We start from the raw sequence: 13978 nt of genomic DNA, 5'->3' as shown, positions 1-13978 counted from the left end.
GCATCACTAGGTATGTAAGTGTGGTGTGAGATCAGTGGCCCAAAGCCATTTAACCCCTCAAAAACACCAGTTACTTATTCAAATCTGTGAAAATTGGCTTTGTGCCCACTTTGATGCCAGTTCTGATGTCCAGAACCTGTTTGGGCCAGGCTGGAGTGATCTGAATTTGATGTGTGGCATCACTAGGTATGTAAATGTGGTGTGAGATCAGTGGCCCAAAGCCATTTAACCCCTCAAAACACCATTTACTTATTCAAATCTGTAAAACTGGGTTTTTACCCACTTTGATGCCAGTTCTGATGCCCAGAACCTGTTTGGGCCAGGCTGGAGTGATCTGAATTTGATGTGCGGCATTACTAGGTATGTAAATGTGGTGTGAGATCAGTGGCCCAAAGCCATTTAACCCCTCAAAAACACCAGTTACTTATTCAAATCTGTGAAAATTGGCTGTGTGCCGACTTTGATGCCAGTTCTGATGCCCAGAACCTGTTTGGGCCAGGCTGGAGTGATCTGAATTTTATGTGTGGCATCACTAGGTATGTAAATGTGGTGTGAGATCAGTGGCCCAAAGCAATTTAACCCCTCAAAAACATCAGTTACTTATTCAAATCTGTGAAAACTGGGTTTTTGCCCACTTTGATGCCAGTTCTGATGCCCAGAACCTGTTTGGGCCAGGCTGGAGTGATCTGAATTTGATGTGTGGCATCACTAGGTATGTATATGTGGTGTGAGATCAGTGGCCCAAAGCCATTTAACCCCTCAAAAACACCAGTTACTTATTCAAATCTGTGAAAATTGGCTGTGTGCCCACTTTGATGCCAGTTCTGATGCCCAGAACCTGTTTGGGCCAGGCTGGAGTGATCTGAATTTGATGTGTGGCATCACTAGGTATGTAAATGTGGTGTGAGATCAGTGGCCCAAAGCCATTTAACCCCTCAAAAACATCAGTTACTTATTCAAATCTGTGAAAACTGGGTTTTTGCCCACTTTGATGCCAGTTCTGATGCCCAGAACCTGTTTGGGCCAGGCTGGAGTGATCTGAATTTGATGTGTGGCATCACTAGGTATGTAAATGTGGTGTGAGATCAGTGGCCCAATGCCATTTAACCCCTCAAAAACATCAGTTACTTATTCAAATCTGTGAAAACTGGGTTTTTGCCCACTTTGATGCCAGTTCTGATGCCCAGAACCTGTTTGGGCCAGACTGGAGTGATCTGAATTTGATGTGTGGCATCACTAGGTATGTAAGTTTGGTGTGAGATCAGTGGCCCAAAGCCATTTAACCCCTCAAAAACACCAGTTACTTATTCAAATCTGTGAAAATTGGCTGTGTGCCCACTTTGATGCCAGTTCTGATGCCCAGAACCTGTTTGGGCCAGGCTGGAGTGATCTGAATTTGATGTGTGGCATCACTAGGTATGTAAATGTGGTGTGAGATCAGTGGCCCAAAGCCATTTAACCCCTCAAAACACCATTTACTTATTCAAATCTGTAAAACTGGGTTTTTACCCACTTTGATGCCAGTTCTGATGCCCAGAACCTGTTTGTGCCAGGCTGGAGTGATCTGAATTTGATGTATGGCATCACTAGGTATGTAAATGTGGTGTAAGATCAGTGGCCCAAAGCCATTTAAGCCCTCAAAAACACCAGTTACTTATTCAAATCTGTGAAAATTGGCTGTGTGCCGACTTTGATGCCAGTTCTGATGCCCAGAACCTGTTTGGGCCAGGCTGGAGTGATCTGAATTTGATGTGTGGCATCACTAGGTATGTAAGTGTGGTGTGAGATCAGTGGCCCAAAGCCATTTAACCCCTCAAAAACACCAGTTACTTATTCAAATCTGTGAAAACTGGGTTTTTGCCCACTTTGATGCCAGTTCTGATGCCCAGAACCTGTTTGGGCCAGGCTGGAGTGATCTGAATTTTATGTGTGGCATCACTAGGTATGTAAGTGTGGTGTGAGATCAGTGGCCCAAAGCCATTTAACCCCTCAAAAACACCAGTTACTTATTCAAATCTGTGAAAATTGGCTGTGTGCCCACTTTGATGCCAGTTCTGATGCCCAGAACCTGTTTGGGCCAGGCTGGAGTGATCTGAATTTGATGTGTGGCATCACTAGGTATGTAAATGTGGTGTGAGATCAGTGGCCCAAAGCAATTTAACCCCTCAAAAACATCAGTTACTTATTCAAATCTGTGAAAACTGGGTTTTTGCTTACTTTGATGCCAGTTCTGATGCCCAGAACCTGTTTGGGCCAGGCTGTAGTGATCTGAATTTGATGTGTGGCATCACTAGGTATGTAAGTGTGGTGTGAGATCAGTGGCCCAAAGCCATTTAACCCCTCAAAAACACCAGTTACTTATTCAAATCTGTGAAAATTGGCTGTGTGCCGACTTTGATGCCAGTTCTGATGCCCAGAACCTGTTTGGGCCAGGCTGGAGTGATCTGAATTTGATGTGTGGCATCACTAGTTATGTAAATATGGTGTGAGATCAGTGGCCCAAAGCCATTTAACCCCTCAAAAACATCAGTTACTTATTCAAATCTGTGAAAACTGTGTTTTTGCCCATTTTGATGCCAGTTCTGATGCCCAGAACCTGTTTGGGCCAGGCTGGAGTGATCTGAATTTGATGTGTGTCATCACTAGGTATGTAAATGTGGTGTGAGATCAGTGGCCCAAAGCCATTTAACCCCTCAAAAACACCAGTTACTTATTCAAATCTGTAAAACTGGGTTTTTGCCCACTTTGATGCCAGTTCTGATGCCCAGAACCTGTTTGGGCCAGGCTGGAGTGATCTGAATTTGATGTGTGGCATCACTAGGTATGTAAGTGTGGTGTGAGATCAGTGGCCCAAAGCCATTTAACCCCTCAAAAACACCAGTTACTTATTCAAATCTGTGAAAATTGGCTTTGTGCCCACTTTGATGCCAGTTCTGATGTCCAGAACCTGTTTGGGCCAGGCTGGAGTGATCTGAATTTGATGTGTGGCATCACTAGGTATGTAAATGTGGTGTGAGATCAGTGGCCCAAAGCCATTTAACCCCTCAAAACACCATTTACTTATTCAAATCTGTAAAACTGGGTTTTTACCCACTTTGATGCCAGTTCTGATGCCCAGAACCTGTTTGGGCCAGGCTGGAGTGATCTGAATTTGATGTGCGGCATTACTAGGTATGTAAATGTGGTGTGAGATCAGTGGCCCAAAGCCATTTAAGCCCTCAAAAACACCAGTTACTTATTCAAATCTGTGAAAATTGGCTGTGTGCCGACTTTGATGCCAGTTCTGATGCCCAGAACCTGTTTGGGCCAGGCTGGAGTGATCTGAATTTTATGTGTGGCATCACTAGGTATGTAAATGTGGTGTGAGATCAGTGGCCCAAAGCAATTTAACCCCTCAAAAACATCAGTTACTTATTCAAATCTGTGAAAACTGGGTTTTTGCCCACTTTGATGCCAGTTCTGATGCCCAGAACCTGTTTGGGCCAGGCTGGAGTGATCTGAATTTGATGTGTGGCATCACTAGGTATGTATATGTGGTGTGAGATCAGTGGCCCAAAGCCATTTAACCCCTCAAAAACACCAGTTACTTATTCAAATCTGTGAAAATTGGCTGTGTGCCCACTTTGATGCCAGTTCTGATGCCCAGAACCTGTTTGGGCCAGGCTGGAGTGATCTGAATTTGATGTGTGGCATCACTAGGTATGTAAATGTGGTGTGAGATCAGTGGCCCAAAGCCATTTAACCCCTCAAAAACATCAGTTACTTATTCAAATCTGTGAAAACTGGGTTTTTGCCCACTTTGATGCCAGTTCTGATGCCCAGAACCTGTTTGGGCCAGGCTGGAGTGATCTGAATTTGATGTGTGGCATCACTAGGTATGTATATGTGGTGTGAGATCAGTGGCCCAAAGCCATTTAACCCCTCAAAAACACCAGTTACTTATTCAAATCTGTAAAACTGGGTTTTTGCCCACTTTGATGCCAGATCTGATGCCCAGAACCTGTTTGGGCCAGGCTGGAGTGATCTGAATTTGATGTGTGGCATCACTAGGTATGTAAATGTGGTGTGAGATCAGTGGCCCAATGCCATTTAACCCCTCAAAAACATCAGTTACTTATTCAAATCTGTGAAAACTGGGTTTTTGCCCACTTTTATGCCAGTTCTGATGCCCAGAACCTGTTTGGGCCAGACTGGAGTGATCTGAATTTGATGTGTGGCATCACTAGGTATGTAAGTTTGGTGTGAGATCAGTGGCCCAAAGCCATTTAACCCCTCAAAAACACCAGTTACTTATTCAAATCTGTGAAAATTGGCTGTGTGCCCACTTTGATGCCAGTTCTGATGCCCAGAACCTGTTTGGGCCAGGCTGGAGTGATCTGAATTTGATGTGTGGCATCACTAGGTATGTAAATGTGGTGTGAGATCAGTGGCCCAAAGCCATTTAACCCCTCAAAACACCATTTACTTATTCAAATCTGTAAAACTGGGTTTTTACCCACTTTGATGCCAGTTCTGATGCCCAGAACCTGTTTGTGCCAGGCTGGAGTTATCTGAATTTGATGTATGGCATCACTAGGTATGTAAATGTGGTGTAAGATCAGTGGCCCAAAGCCATTTAAGCCCTCAAAAACACCAGTTACTTTTTCAAATCTGTGAAAATTGGCTGTGTGCCGACTTTGATGCCAGTTCTGATGCCCAGAACCTGTTTGGGCCAGGCTGGAGTGATCTGAATTTGATGTGTGGCATCACTAGGTATGTATATGTGGTGTGAGATCAGTGGCCCAAAGCCATTTAACCCCTCAAAAACACCAGTTACTTATTCAAATCTGTGAAAATTGGCTGTGTGCCCACTTTGATGCCAGTTCTGATGCCCAGAACCTGTTTGGGCCAGGCTGGAGTGATCTGAATTTGATGTGTGGCATCACTAGGTATGTAAATGTGGTGTGAGATCAGTGGCCCAAAGCCATTTAACCCCTCAAAAACATCAGTTACTTATTCAAATCTGTGAAAACTGGGTTTTTGCCCACTTTGATGCCAGTTCTGATGCCCAGAACCTGTTTGGGCCAGGCTGGAGTGATCTGAATTTGATGTGTGGCATCACTAGGTATGTATATGTGGTGTGAGATCAGTGGCCCAAAGCCATTTAACCCCTCAAAAACACCAGTTACTTATTCAAATCTGTAAAACTGGGTTTTTGCCCACTTTGATGCCAGATCTGATGCCCAGAACCTGTTTGGGCCAGGCTGGAGTGATCTGAATTTGATGTGTGGCATCACTAGGTATGTAAATGTGGTGTGAGATCAGTGGCCCAATGCCATTTAACCCCTCAAAAACATCAGTTACTTATTCAAATCTGTGAAAACTGGGTTTTTGCCCACTTTGATGCCAGTTCTGATGCCCAGAACCTGTTTGGGCCAGACTGGAGTGATCTGAATTTGATGTGTGGCATCACTAGGTATGTAAGTTTGGTGTGAGATCAGTGGCCCAAAGCCATTTAACCCCTCAAAAACACCAGTTACTTATTCAAATCTGTGAAAATTGGCTGTGTGCCCACTTTGATGCCAGTTCTGATGCCCAGAACCTGTTTGGGCCAGGCTGGAGTGATCTGAATTTGATGTGTGGCATCACTAGGTATGTAAATGTGGTGTGAGATCAGTGGCCCAAAGCCATTTAACCCCTCAAAACACCATTTACTTATTCAAATCTGTAAAACTGGGTTTTTACCCACTTTGATGCCAGTTCTGATGCCCAGAACCTGTTTGTGCCAGGCTGGAGTTATCTGAATTTGATGTATGGCATCACTAGGTATGTAAATGTGGTGTAAGATCAGTGGCCCAAAGCCATTTAAGCCCTCAAAAACACCAGTTACTTTTTCAAATCTGTGAAAATTGGCTGTGTGCCGACTTTGATGCCAGTTCTGATGCCCAGAACCTGTTTGGGCCAGGCTGGAGTGATCTGAATTTGATGTGTGGCATCACTAGGTATGTAAGTGTGGTGTGAGATCAGTGGCCCAAAGCCATTTAACCCCTCAAAAACACCAGTTACTTATTCAAATCTGTGAAAATTGGCTGTGTGCCCACTTTGATGCCAGTTCTGATGCCCAGAACCTGTTTGGGCCAGGCTGGAGTGATCTGAATTTGATGTGTGGCATCACTAGGTATGTAAATGTGGTGTGAGATCAGTGGCCCAAAGCAATTTAACCCCTCAAAAACATCAGTTACTTATTCAAATCTGTGAAAACTGGGTTTTTGCCCACTTTGATGCCAGTTCTGATGCCCAGAACCTGTTTGGGCCAGGCTGGAGTGATCTGAATTTGATGTGTGGCATCACTAGGTATGTAAATGTGGTGTGAGATCAGTGGCCCAATGCCATTTAACCCCTCAAAAACATCAGTTACTTATTCAAATCTGTGAAATCTGGGTTTTTGCCCACTTTGATGCCAGTTCTGATGCCCAGAACCTGTTTGGGCCAGGCTGGAGTGATCTGAATTTGATGTGTGGCATCACTAGGTATGTAAGTGTGGTGTGAGATCAGTGGCCCAAAGCCATTTAACCCCTCAAAAACACCAGTTATCTATTCAAATCTGTGAAAATTGGCTGTGTGCCCACTTTGATGCCAGTTCTGATGCCCAGAACCTGTTTGGGCCAGGCTGGAGTGATCTGAATTTGACGTTTGGCATCACTAGGTATGTAAATATGGTGTGAGATCAGTGGCCCAAAGCCATTTAACCCCTCAAAAACATCAGTTACTTATTCAAATCTGTGAAAACTGGGTTTTTGCCCATTTTGATGCCAGTTCTGATGCCCAGAACCTGTTTGGGCCAGGCTGGAGTGATCTGAATTTGATGTGTGGCATCACTAGGTATGTAAATGTGGTGTGAGATCAGTGGCCCAAAGCCATTTAAGCTCTTAAAAACACCAGTTACTTATTGAAATCTGTGAAAATTGGCTGTGTGCCCACTTTGATGCCAGTTCTGATGCCCAGAACCTGTTTGGGCCAGGCTGGAGTGATCTGAATTTGATGTGTGGCATCACTAGGTATGTAAATGTGGTGTGAGATCAGTGGCCCAAAGCCATTTAACCCCTCAAAAACACCAGTTACTTATTCAAATCTGTAAAACTGGGTTTTTGCCCACTTTGATGCCAGATCTGATGCCCAGAACCTGTTTGGGCCAGGCTGGAGTGATCTGAATTTGATGTGTGGCATCACTAGGTATGTAAATGTGGTGTGAGATCAGTGGCCCAATGCCATTTAACCCCTCAAAAACATCAGTTACTTATTCAAATCTGTGAAAACTGGGTTTTTGCCCACTTTGATGCCAGTTCTGATGCCCAGAACCTGTTTGGGCCAGACTGGAGTGATCTGAATTTGATGTGTGGCATCACTAGGTATGTAAGTTTGGTGTGAGATCAGTGGCCCAAAGCCATTTAACCCCTCAAAAACACCAGTTACTTATTCAAATCTGTGAAAATTGGCTGTGTGCCCACTTTGATGCCAGTTCTGATGCCCAGAACCTGTTTGGGCCAGGCTGGAGTGATCTGAATTTGATGTGTGGCATCACTAGGTATGTAAATGTGGTGTGAGATCAGTGGCCCAAAGCCATTTAACCCCTCAAAACACCATTTACTTATTCAAATCTGTAAAACTGGGTTTTTACCCACTTTGATGCCAGTTCTGATGCCCAGAACCTGTTTGTGCCAGGCTGGAGTTATCTGAATTTGATGTATGGCATCACTAGGTATGTAAATGTGGTGTAAGATCAGTGGCCCAAAGCCATTTAAGCCCTCAAAAACACCAGTTACTTTTTCAAATCTGTGAAAATTGGCTGTGTGCCGACTTTGATGCCAGTTCTGATGCCCAGAACCTGTTTGGGCCAGGCTGGAGTGATCTGAATTTGATGTGTGGCATCACTAGGTATGTAAGTGTGGTGTGAGATCAGTGGCCCAAAGCCATTTAACCCCTCAAAAACACCAGTTACTTATTCAAATCTGTGAAAATTGGCTGTGTGCCCACTTTGATGCCAGTTCTGATGCCCAGAACCTGTTTGGGCCAGGCTGGAGTGATCTGAATTTGATGTGTGGCATCACTAGGTATGTAAATGTGGTGTGAGATCAGTGGCCCAAAGCAATTTAACCCCTCAAAAACATCAGTTACTTATTCAAATCTGTGAAAACTGGGTTTTTGCCCACTTTGATGCCAGTTCTGATGCCCAGAACCTGTTTGGGCCAGGCTGGAGTGATCTGAATTTGATGTGTGGCATCACTAGGTATGTAAATGTGGTGTGAGATCAGTGGCCCAATGCCATTTAACCCCTCAAAAACATCAGTTACTTATTCAAATCTGTGAAATCTGGGTTTTTGCCCACTTTGATGCCAGTTCTGATGCCCAGAACCTGTTTGGGCCAGGCTGGAGTGATCTGAATTTGATGTGTGGCATCACTAGGTATGTAAGTGTGGTGTGAGATCAGTGGCCCAAAGCCATTTAACCCCTCAAAAACACCAGTTATCTATTCAAATCTGTGAAAATTGGTTGTGTGCCTACTTTGATGCCAGTTCTGATGCCCAGAACCTGTTTGGGCCAGGCTGGAGTGATCTGAATTTGACGTTTGGCATCACTAGGTATGTAAATATGGTGTGAGATCAGTGGCCCAAAGCCATTTAACCCCTCAAAAACATCAGTTACTTATTCAAATCTGTGAAAACTGGGTTTTTGCCCATTTTGATGCCAGTTCTGATGCCCAGAACCTGTTTGGGCCAGGCTGGAGTGATCTGAATTTGATGTGTGGCATCACTAGGTATGTAAATGTGGTGTGAGATCAGTGGCCCAAAGCCATTTAAGCTCTTAAAAACACCAGTTACTTATTGAAATCTGTGAAAATTGGCTGTGTGCCCACTTTGATGCCAGTTCTGATGCCCAGAACCTGTTTGGGCCAGGCTGGAGTGATCTGAATTTGATGTGTGGCATCACTAGGTATGTAAATGTGGTGTGAGATCAGTGGCCCAAAGCCATTTAACCCCTCAAAAACACCAGTTACTTATTCAAATCTGTAAAACTGGGTTTTTGCCCACTTTGATGCCAGTTCTGATGCCCAGAACCTGTTTGGGCCAGGCTGTAGTGATCTGAATTTGATGTGTGGCATCACTAGGTATGTAAGTGTGGTGTGAGATCAGTGGCCCAAAGCCATTTAACCCCTCAAAAACACCAGTTACTTATTCAAATCTGTGAAAATTGGCTGTGTGCCCACTTTGATGCCAGTTCTGATGCCCAGAACCTGTTTGGGCCAGGCTGGAGTGATCTGAATTTGATGTGTGGCATCACTAGGTATGTAAATGTGGTGTGAGATCAGTGGCCCAATGCCATTTAACCCCTCAAAAACATCAGTTACTTATTCAAATCTGTGAAAATTGGCTGTGTGCCCACTTTGATGCCAGTTCTGATGCCCAGAACCCCTTTGGGCCAGGCTGGAGTCACTTCAGTTTGATTAGAGGCATCACTATATATGCAATTCTGGTGTTAGATCAGTGGCCCAAAGCCATTTAACCCTTTCACTAACATACTTTGGTGCCCACTTTGATGCCCATTTTTATGCCAGTTTTATAATTTTTGCAGCTGATTTTGAGTGTATTTATGTTAGGGCACCTCAGTGCATTGTATTTTATTATTGTCATGTGTTATTTTTGTTGTTAAATGCATAAAAAACTGAAAAAAATAAACTGCCGAATAAGAAACTGACGAATAAGAAACCAACTTCAGCCCCGAATAAGAAACTGGACGAATAAGAAACCAACTTCAGCATCGTAGAATTTATGCAATGTGTGAACACGGATTTATAGACACAAATAAGCAACATGTCATATAGCGACACACATAAATATAAGAAAATTCTGGCTGATAGGACTATGAATGAACAGTCCGGGACATCTGCTGAATGACCCTTACTGCCAAATGGGTGTGGCTAGGGGTGTGGTCAAAATTTGCCGCTGCGGGCGCCGCAGACTGTCCCTTTCTTTTCTTCAATAGTTGGGAGTATGCCCAACTGTGTTACAAATAGTCTGTTGTCAACAGCTGAAGCACACTAGTTACTTTTTGTAATGGCAGAGCATATAACTTGTTCCTTCCACATTTCAGCCCAGGTATGCGGGCTGGACCTGCTCTAGCTGCTGCTGAATATAAGCGCAGCATGCAGCAGAGCTCATGTTAATAAAAGGGTGCTCCTATCTTCTTCCATAGAAGCCATCAGCACCCGGCAGTATGGGAGAGCAGGGCCACTCTGACTGTAGGGGACAGTGTGCAGGCCATGCAGTAGTGACAGTCGGTAACGTGTGCCGCACACTATGGGTGCCGTCATATTAGGAGACCGGACCCCACCAGCTCATTCACACCATCTCCCCTCAGAAATGAGCACAGCCGTCCGGAGAGGCGAGGGGCAGGGAGCAGTGATGTCAGCAATGGGACGCCCATTAACCTCTCAAGATTTTCCCACATAGTCGCAGTACTCGGTGACAAGCCCGCCCGGATATCCAATGTCTCTCACACACTACAGACATAAGTGGATGAGCCCTCAGAAAGCGCGGGAATCGTAGAGCGGACGTCACGCCCTCCGCCGCTCACAACAGGCTTCATCAAAATGGCCGCTTAGCACCTTGGTAGAGGACACTTTCTGCATGTAAGTCGTATGCCTATTCTTACTCCTGTGAGAGGAGTAGTTTACCAAGCATGGATTCGTGTCCCCCCTCTACCCTGTGTCCTGGTCCCCGGTAGGAACCGTCCCGCGACATTGTGCAACCCTTGCGCCATAAAGGTGATGTTACAGGAGAGCTGTAGGAGTGGAGCACTATCACTGCTCCGAACGGGGCTGGTACCAGAGTGTGCAAACACTCATTTCTCGCTGTGTCTGGTGAGATCGCATTGTGTGGATTAGGAAGAATAAGTGATCCATGCAGCCACCAACAACACAAGGGAGAGGGGTCATGTATCTGCAAATACTGCGACATTGTACTGGAAACAGCCTGCAACCAACATGCCGCACCGCTGTGCCCATAGGTGAAGCTGGCGCCAGTACTGCATGGCTGCCTCCTTGGTTGTGCCCACAGCTACGTACTGGCTGAGCCAGAGAAGCCAGTAATGCCACAACTGCCCCATCCTGATTGCTACAGACACAGACATGGCTTCATCCATTGTTTGCACGATAAAGGTACTTTCACACTTGCGTTGTGCGGCATCCGTTGCAATCCACCGCCTTGAGAAATTACGGTAACCGTTGCAGGAATCCGTTTATCCCTCATAGGCTTCTATTAAAGGGAACCTGTCACCTGAAATTTCGCTATAAGGCTACATGCGCACGCGGCATCTTTTTGTGTTCACAAACTGCAGCCAAAACTGCACGTTGTCAGAGAGCGCCTGGAAATGTCACAAAAAATGCTTGTAATTATAGGTGCGTTTTTGTGACAAATGATAAAAACGCAGGAAGAATGAACATGCTGCATTTTTTTTTTTTGTCACAAACTTTTGAGGCTCTGTGCCCACGTAGCGTATTTTCATGCAGTTACGCTGCGTTCTGCACCGCAGCGTAACTGCATGTGTCCTGCGTCCCCAGCACAATCTATGAAGATTATTGCATTATCCATGCCCACGTGGCGTATTAGAACATGCGCTTTGCATGCAGCCCCCGCTCTGTCTATGGGAGGGGCTGCATCCAGAGCGCATGAAATCGGCTTTTCAGTACGCACTGTTTCTGCAGCGATTTGAAGCGCACATGTGCTGTTCAAATCGCTGCAGAAATTTCTGCAGGGCCAGAACGCAACGTGGGCACATAGCCTGACAAAACGCTGATAAATAAACTGCAATGCCAAAACAAGGGATTGGGAATGCACAACTTTGTAATAAATATTATAATAATAAAGTGAGGGTGCATAAGCCCAAAAAGGGGAACAGTAGTAGAGACAAAGCTTGGGCTAAGAAAAGGACTCAACTCACAAATGTATCAAATATCAAACATGTTTATTTAGACAAAAAGAATAAAACCAATTTCCATCCATCATGAAAAATTGTATAAGACATAAATCTAGTGGGCCAAGTTATATCAAAATCAATATGATAATGCCAAGCAAGATCACAAAAAGTTCAACATACAACCTGCATTTGGTATCCAAGCTGTTGCAATCCTATGTGAGAAAAGCCCTCATCACTATAGAATTCAATAAGAATATAAACAAGATTTCAGGAGATCCATTAGCCCCCACCCAACGCGTGTCGCTTGTAAAACAAGCTTCATCAGGGAAATGAAGGAGAACACTGAGTACATAAACGATACACACATATTTATACACATTTTAAAATAGTCTAAAAGTACCGGTGTGTAGCGGTCCGCATGGAGATCCAGGCGTCCGGAAGTCGCAAATGCAAAGTCTCATGTTAGATCCAGTTGTACCGCACATGCGTCAATTAACGCAATCATGCTATTACTCCTGAAATATAACAGCCAGCGATATAATATACATTCAAAGTGCTATTGCGCAAATTTGCCATTCATAAAAACAATGTTTGGCGTTCCATATTATTTAGCGCATGCGCATTGAAATACAACTACAAAAGGAAAAGGATCACTCATACATCGGCATCAGAATAAGCAGCCACATTGAGATTAATAAAAAACAGATACGCAAGACTTCCACCATTATTGATATCATGAGAATACTTGTAAATCTCTGTTCTAAAATTACCATCTACATCAGGGGTCTCAAACACGCGGGCCGCATGCGGCCCCTCAGGCTGCTTCGTGCGGCCCCCAGGCCTGTGCCCCTGGTCACTATCGCGGCCGATGCAGGGGCCGCTGCCACTGTCTGCACTTTGTTTTAGATGAATGTTTTGCCGGTGTGCGCTCTCAGAGTCAAGGGCTCTGCGCTCTTGCGCCGGCAAAACAATCATCTGACATAAATTACTGACAGTGGCTGCGGCCCCTGCACCTTCCGCGATAGTGACCAGGGGCACGGGCCTGGGGGCCGCACGAAGCAGAGATGAGGCAGCCGAGGAAGTGCGGGACAGGTGAGAACAATGGTCTTTTGTGTGTGTGTATGTATATACGTGTGTGTGTGTGCATGTATGTATATACGTGTGTGTGTGTGTGTGTATGTATGTATATACGTGTGTGTGTGTGTGTGTGTGTGTATGTATGTATATACATGTGTGTGTGTGAAGGATGGCACATTAACCCCTTAGCGACCTATGACTTACTGGGTACGTCATGGCTCCCTGGTACTTAAGGACCCACGACGTACCCAGTATGTCATGGCGAGATCGCGGCCCCGGAGCCCCAGTGGCTGCGATCGCTTTGCATTGCAAATACCTTAGATTCGAGGAGGAGGGGACCTCAGGAGGGGTGGTGTTTCCTCCCGGACCTACGGAGGCTGTGATTGGCATAAGCGGCGTTCGTCAGCCAATCACAGCCACTGTAATGTTTTAGCCATTGAAAATGGTTGAAACATTGAAATCCAGCCATATCAGTGCAGCTGTAGCACCGATCATTGGCTGGAGCTGGGTGACCTCAGTTTCACTCGCCCCCAGCTCTGATTGGAGAGACCGGCCTTGTGACTGATCTCTCCAATCACTGTGGATCTGGGGCCGAAGACCGCCCCCTCAGCTTCACTCCAGCGTCTGTGGAAGGTGAAGGGAGTGATCGGTAAGTTATAGCACCACTGCCCCCTTTCAGCCGAAGCCACCACTGCCCCCCCACCCATTACTACAGCATGGGGACATTTCTACAGGATGGGGACAAGGTGGGCACATTACTAGAGGATGGGGACAAGGTGGGCACATTACTAAAGGATGGGGACATTACAAGGATGGGCATAATACTATTGGATTGGGACATTGCTATAGAATGGGGAAAGGCTGGGGACTTTACTATAGGATGGGGACAGTACTACAGGATAGGGAGATTGCTACAAGGGGACAAAGATGGGGAACATTACTATAAGAT

At 45.3% G+C, this 13978-nt stretch overlaps 1 protein-coding gene across 4 annotated transcripts in view; it reads left to right on the top strand.

Annotated features, from left to right (window-relative positions):
• The first annotated feature begins 10433 nt into the window (after positions 1 to 10433).
• Positions 10434 to 13978, top strand: part of FIGNL1 (fidgetin like 1) — a 28388-nt gene continuing 24843 nt past the window's right edge. The window contains exon 1 of one of the 4 annotated variants that reach the window (XM_075315033.1): positions 10434 to 10666. Coding sequence is in view for 1 of the 4 variants with exons in the window: in XM_075315029.1 (XP_075171144.1) it covers positions 11125 to 11194 (70 nt within the window). In the remaining 3 variants the exon portion in view is untranslated. Of the gene's footprint in view, positions 10667 to 10702; positions 10802 to 10825; positions 11195 to 13978 lie in introns of those variants that run through there. The other 3 variants (XM_075315031.1, XM_075315032.1, XM_075315029.1) reach the window with 3 other exon arrangements.

This window comes from Anomaloglossus baeobatrachus, chromosome 6, assembly GCF_048569485.1.
Source record: "Anomaloglossus baeobatrachus isolate aAnoBae1 chromosome 6, aAnoBae1.hap1, whole genome shotgun sequence".
Lineage (NCBI taxonomy): Eukaryota > Metazoa > Chordata > Amphibia > Anura > Aromobatidae > Anomaloglossus > Anomaloglossus baeobatrachus.
The sequence above is the reverse complement of the archived record's forward strand: the minus strand, read 5'-3'. Positions and strand labels throughout refer to the sequence as shown.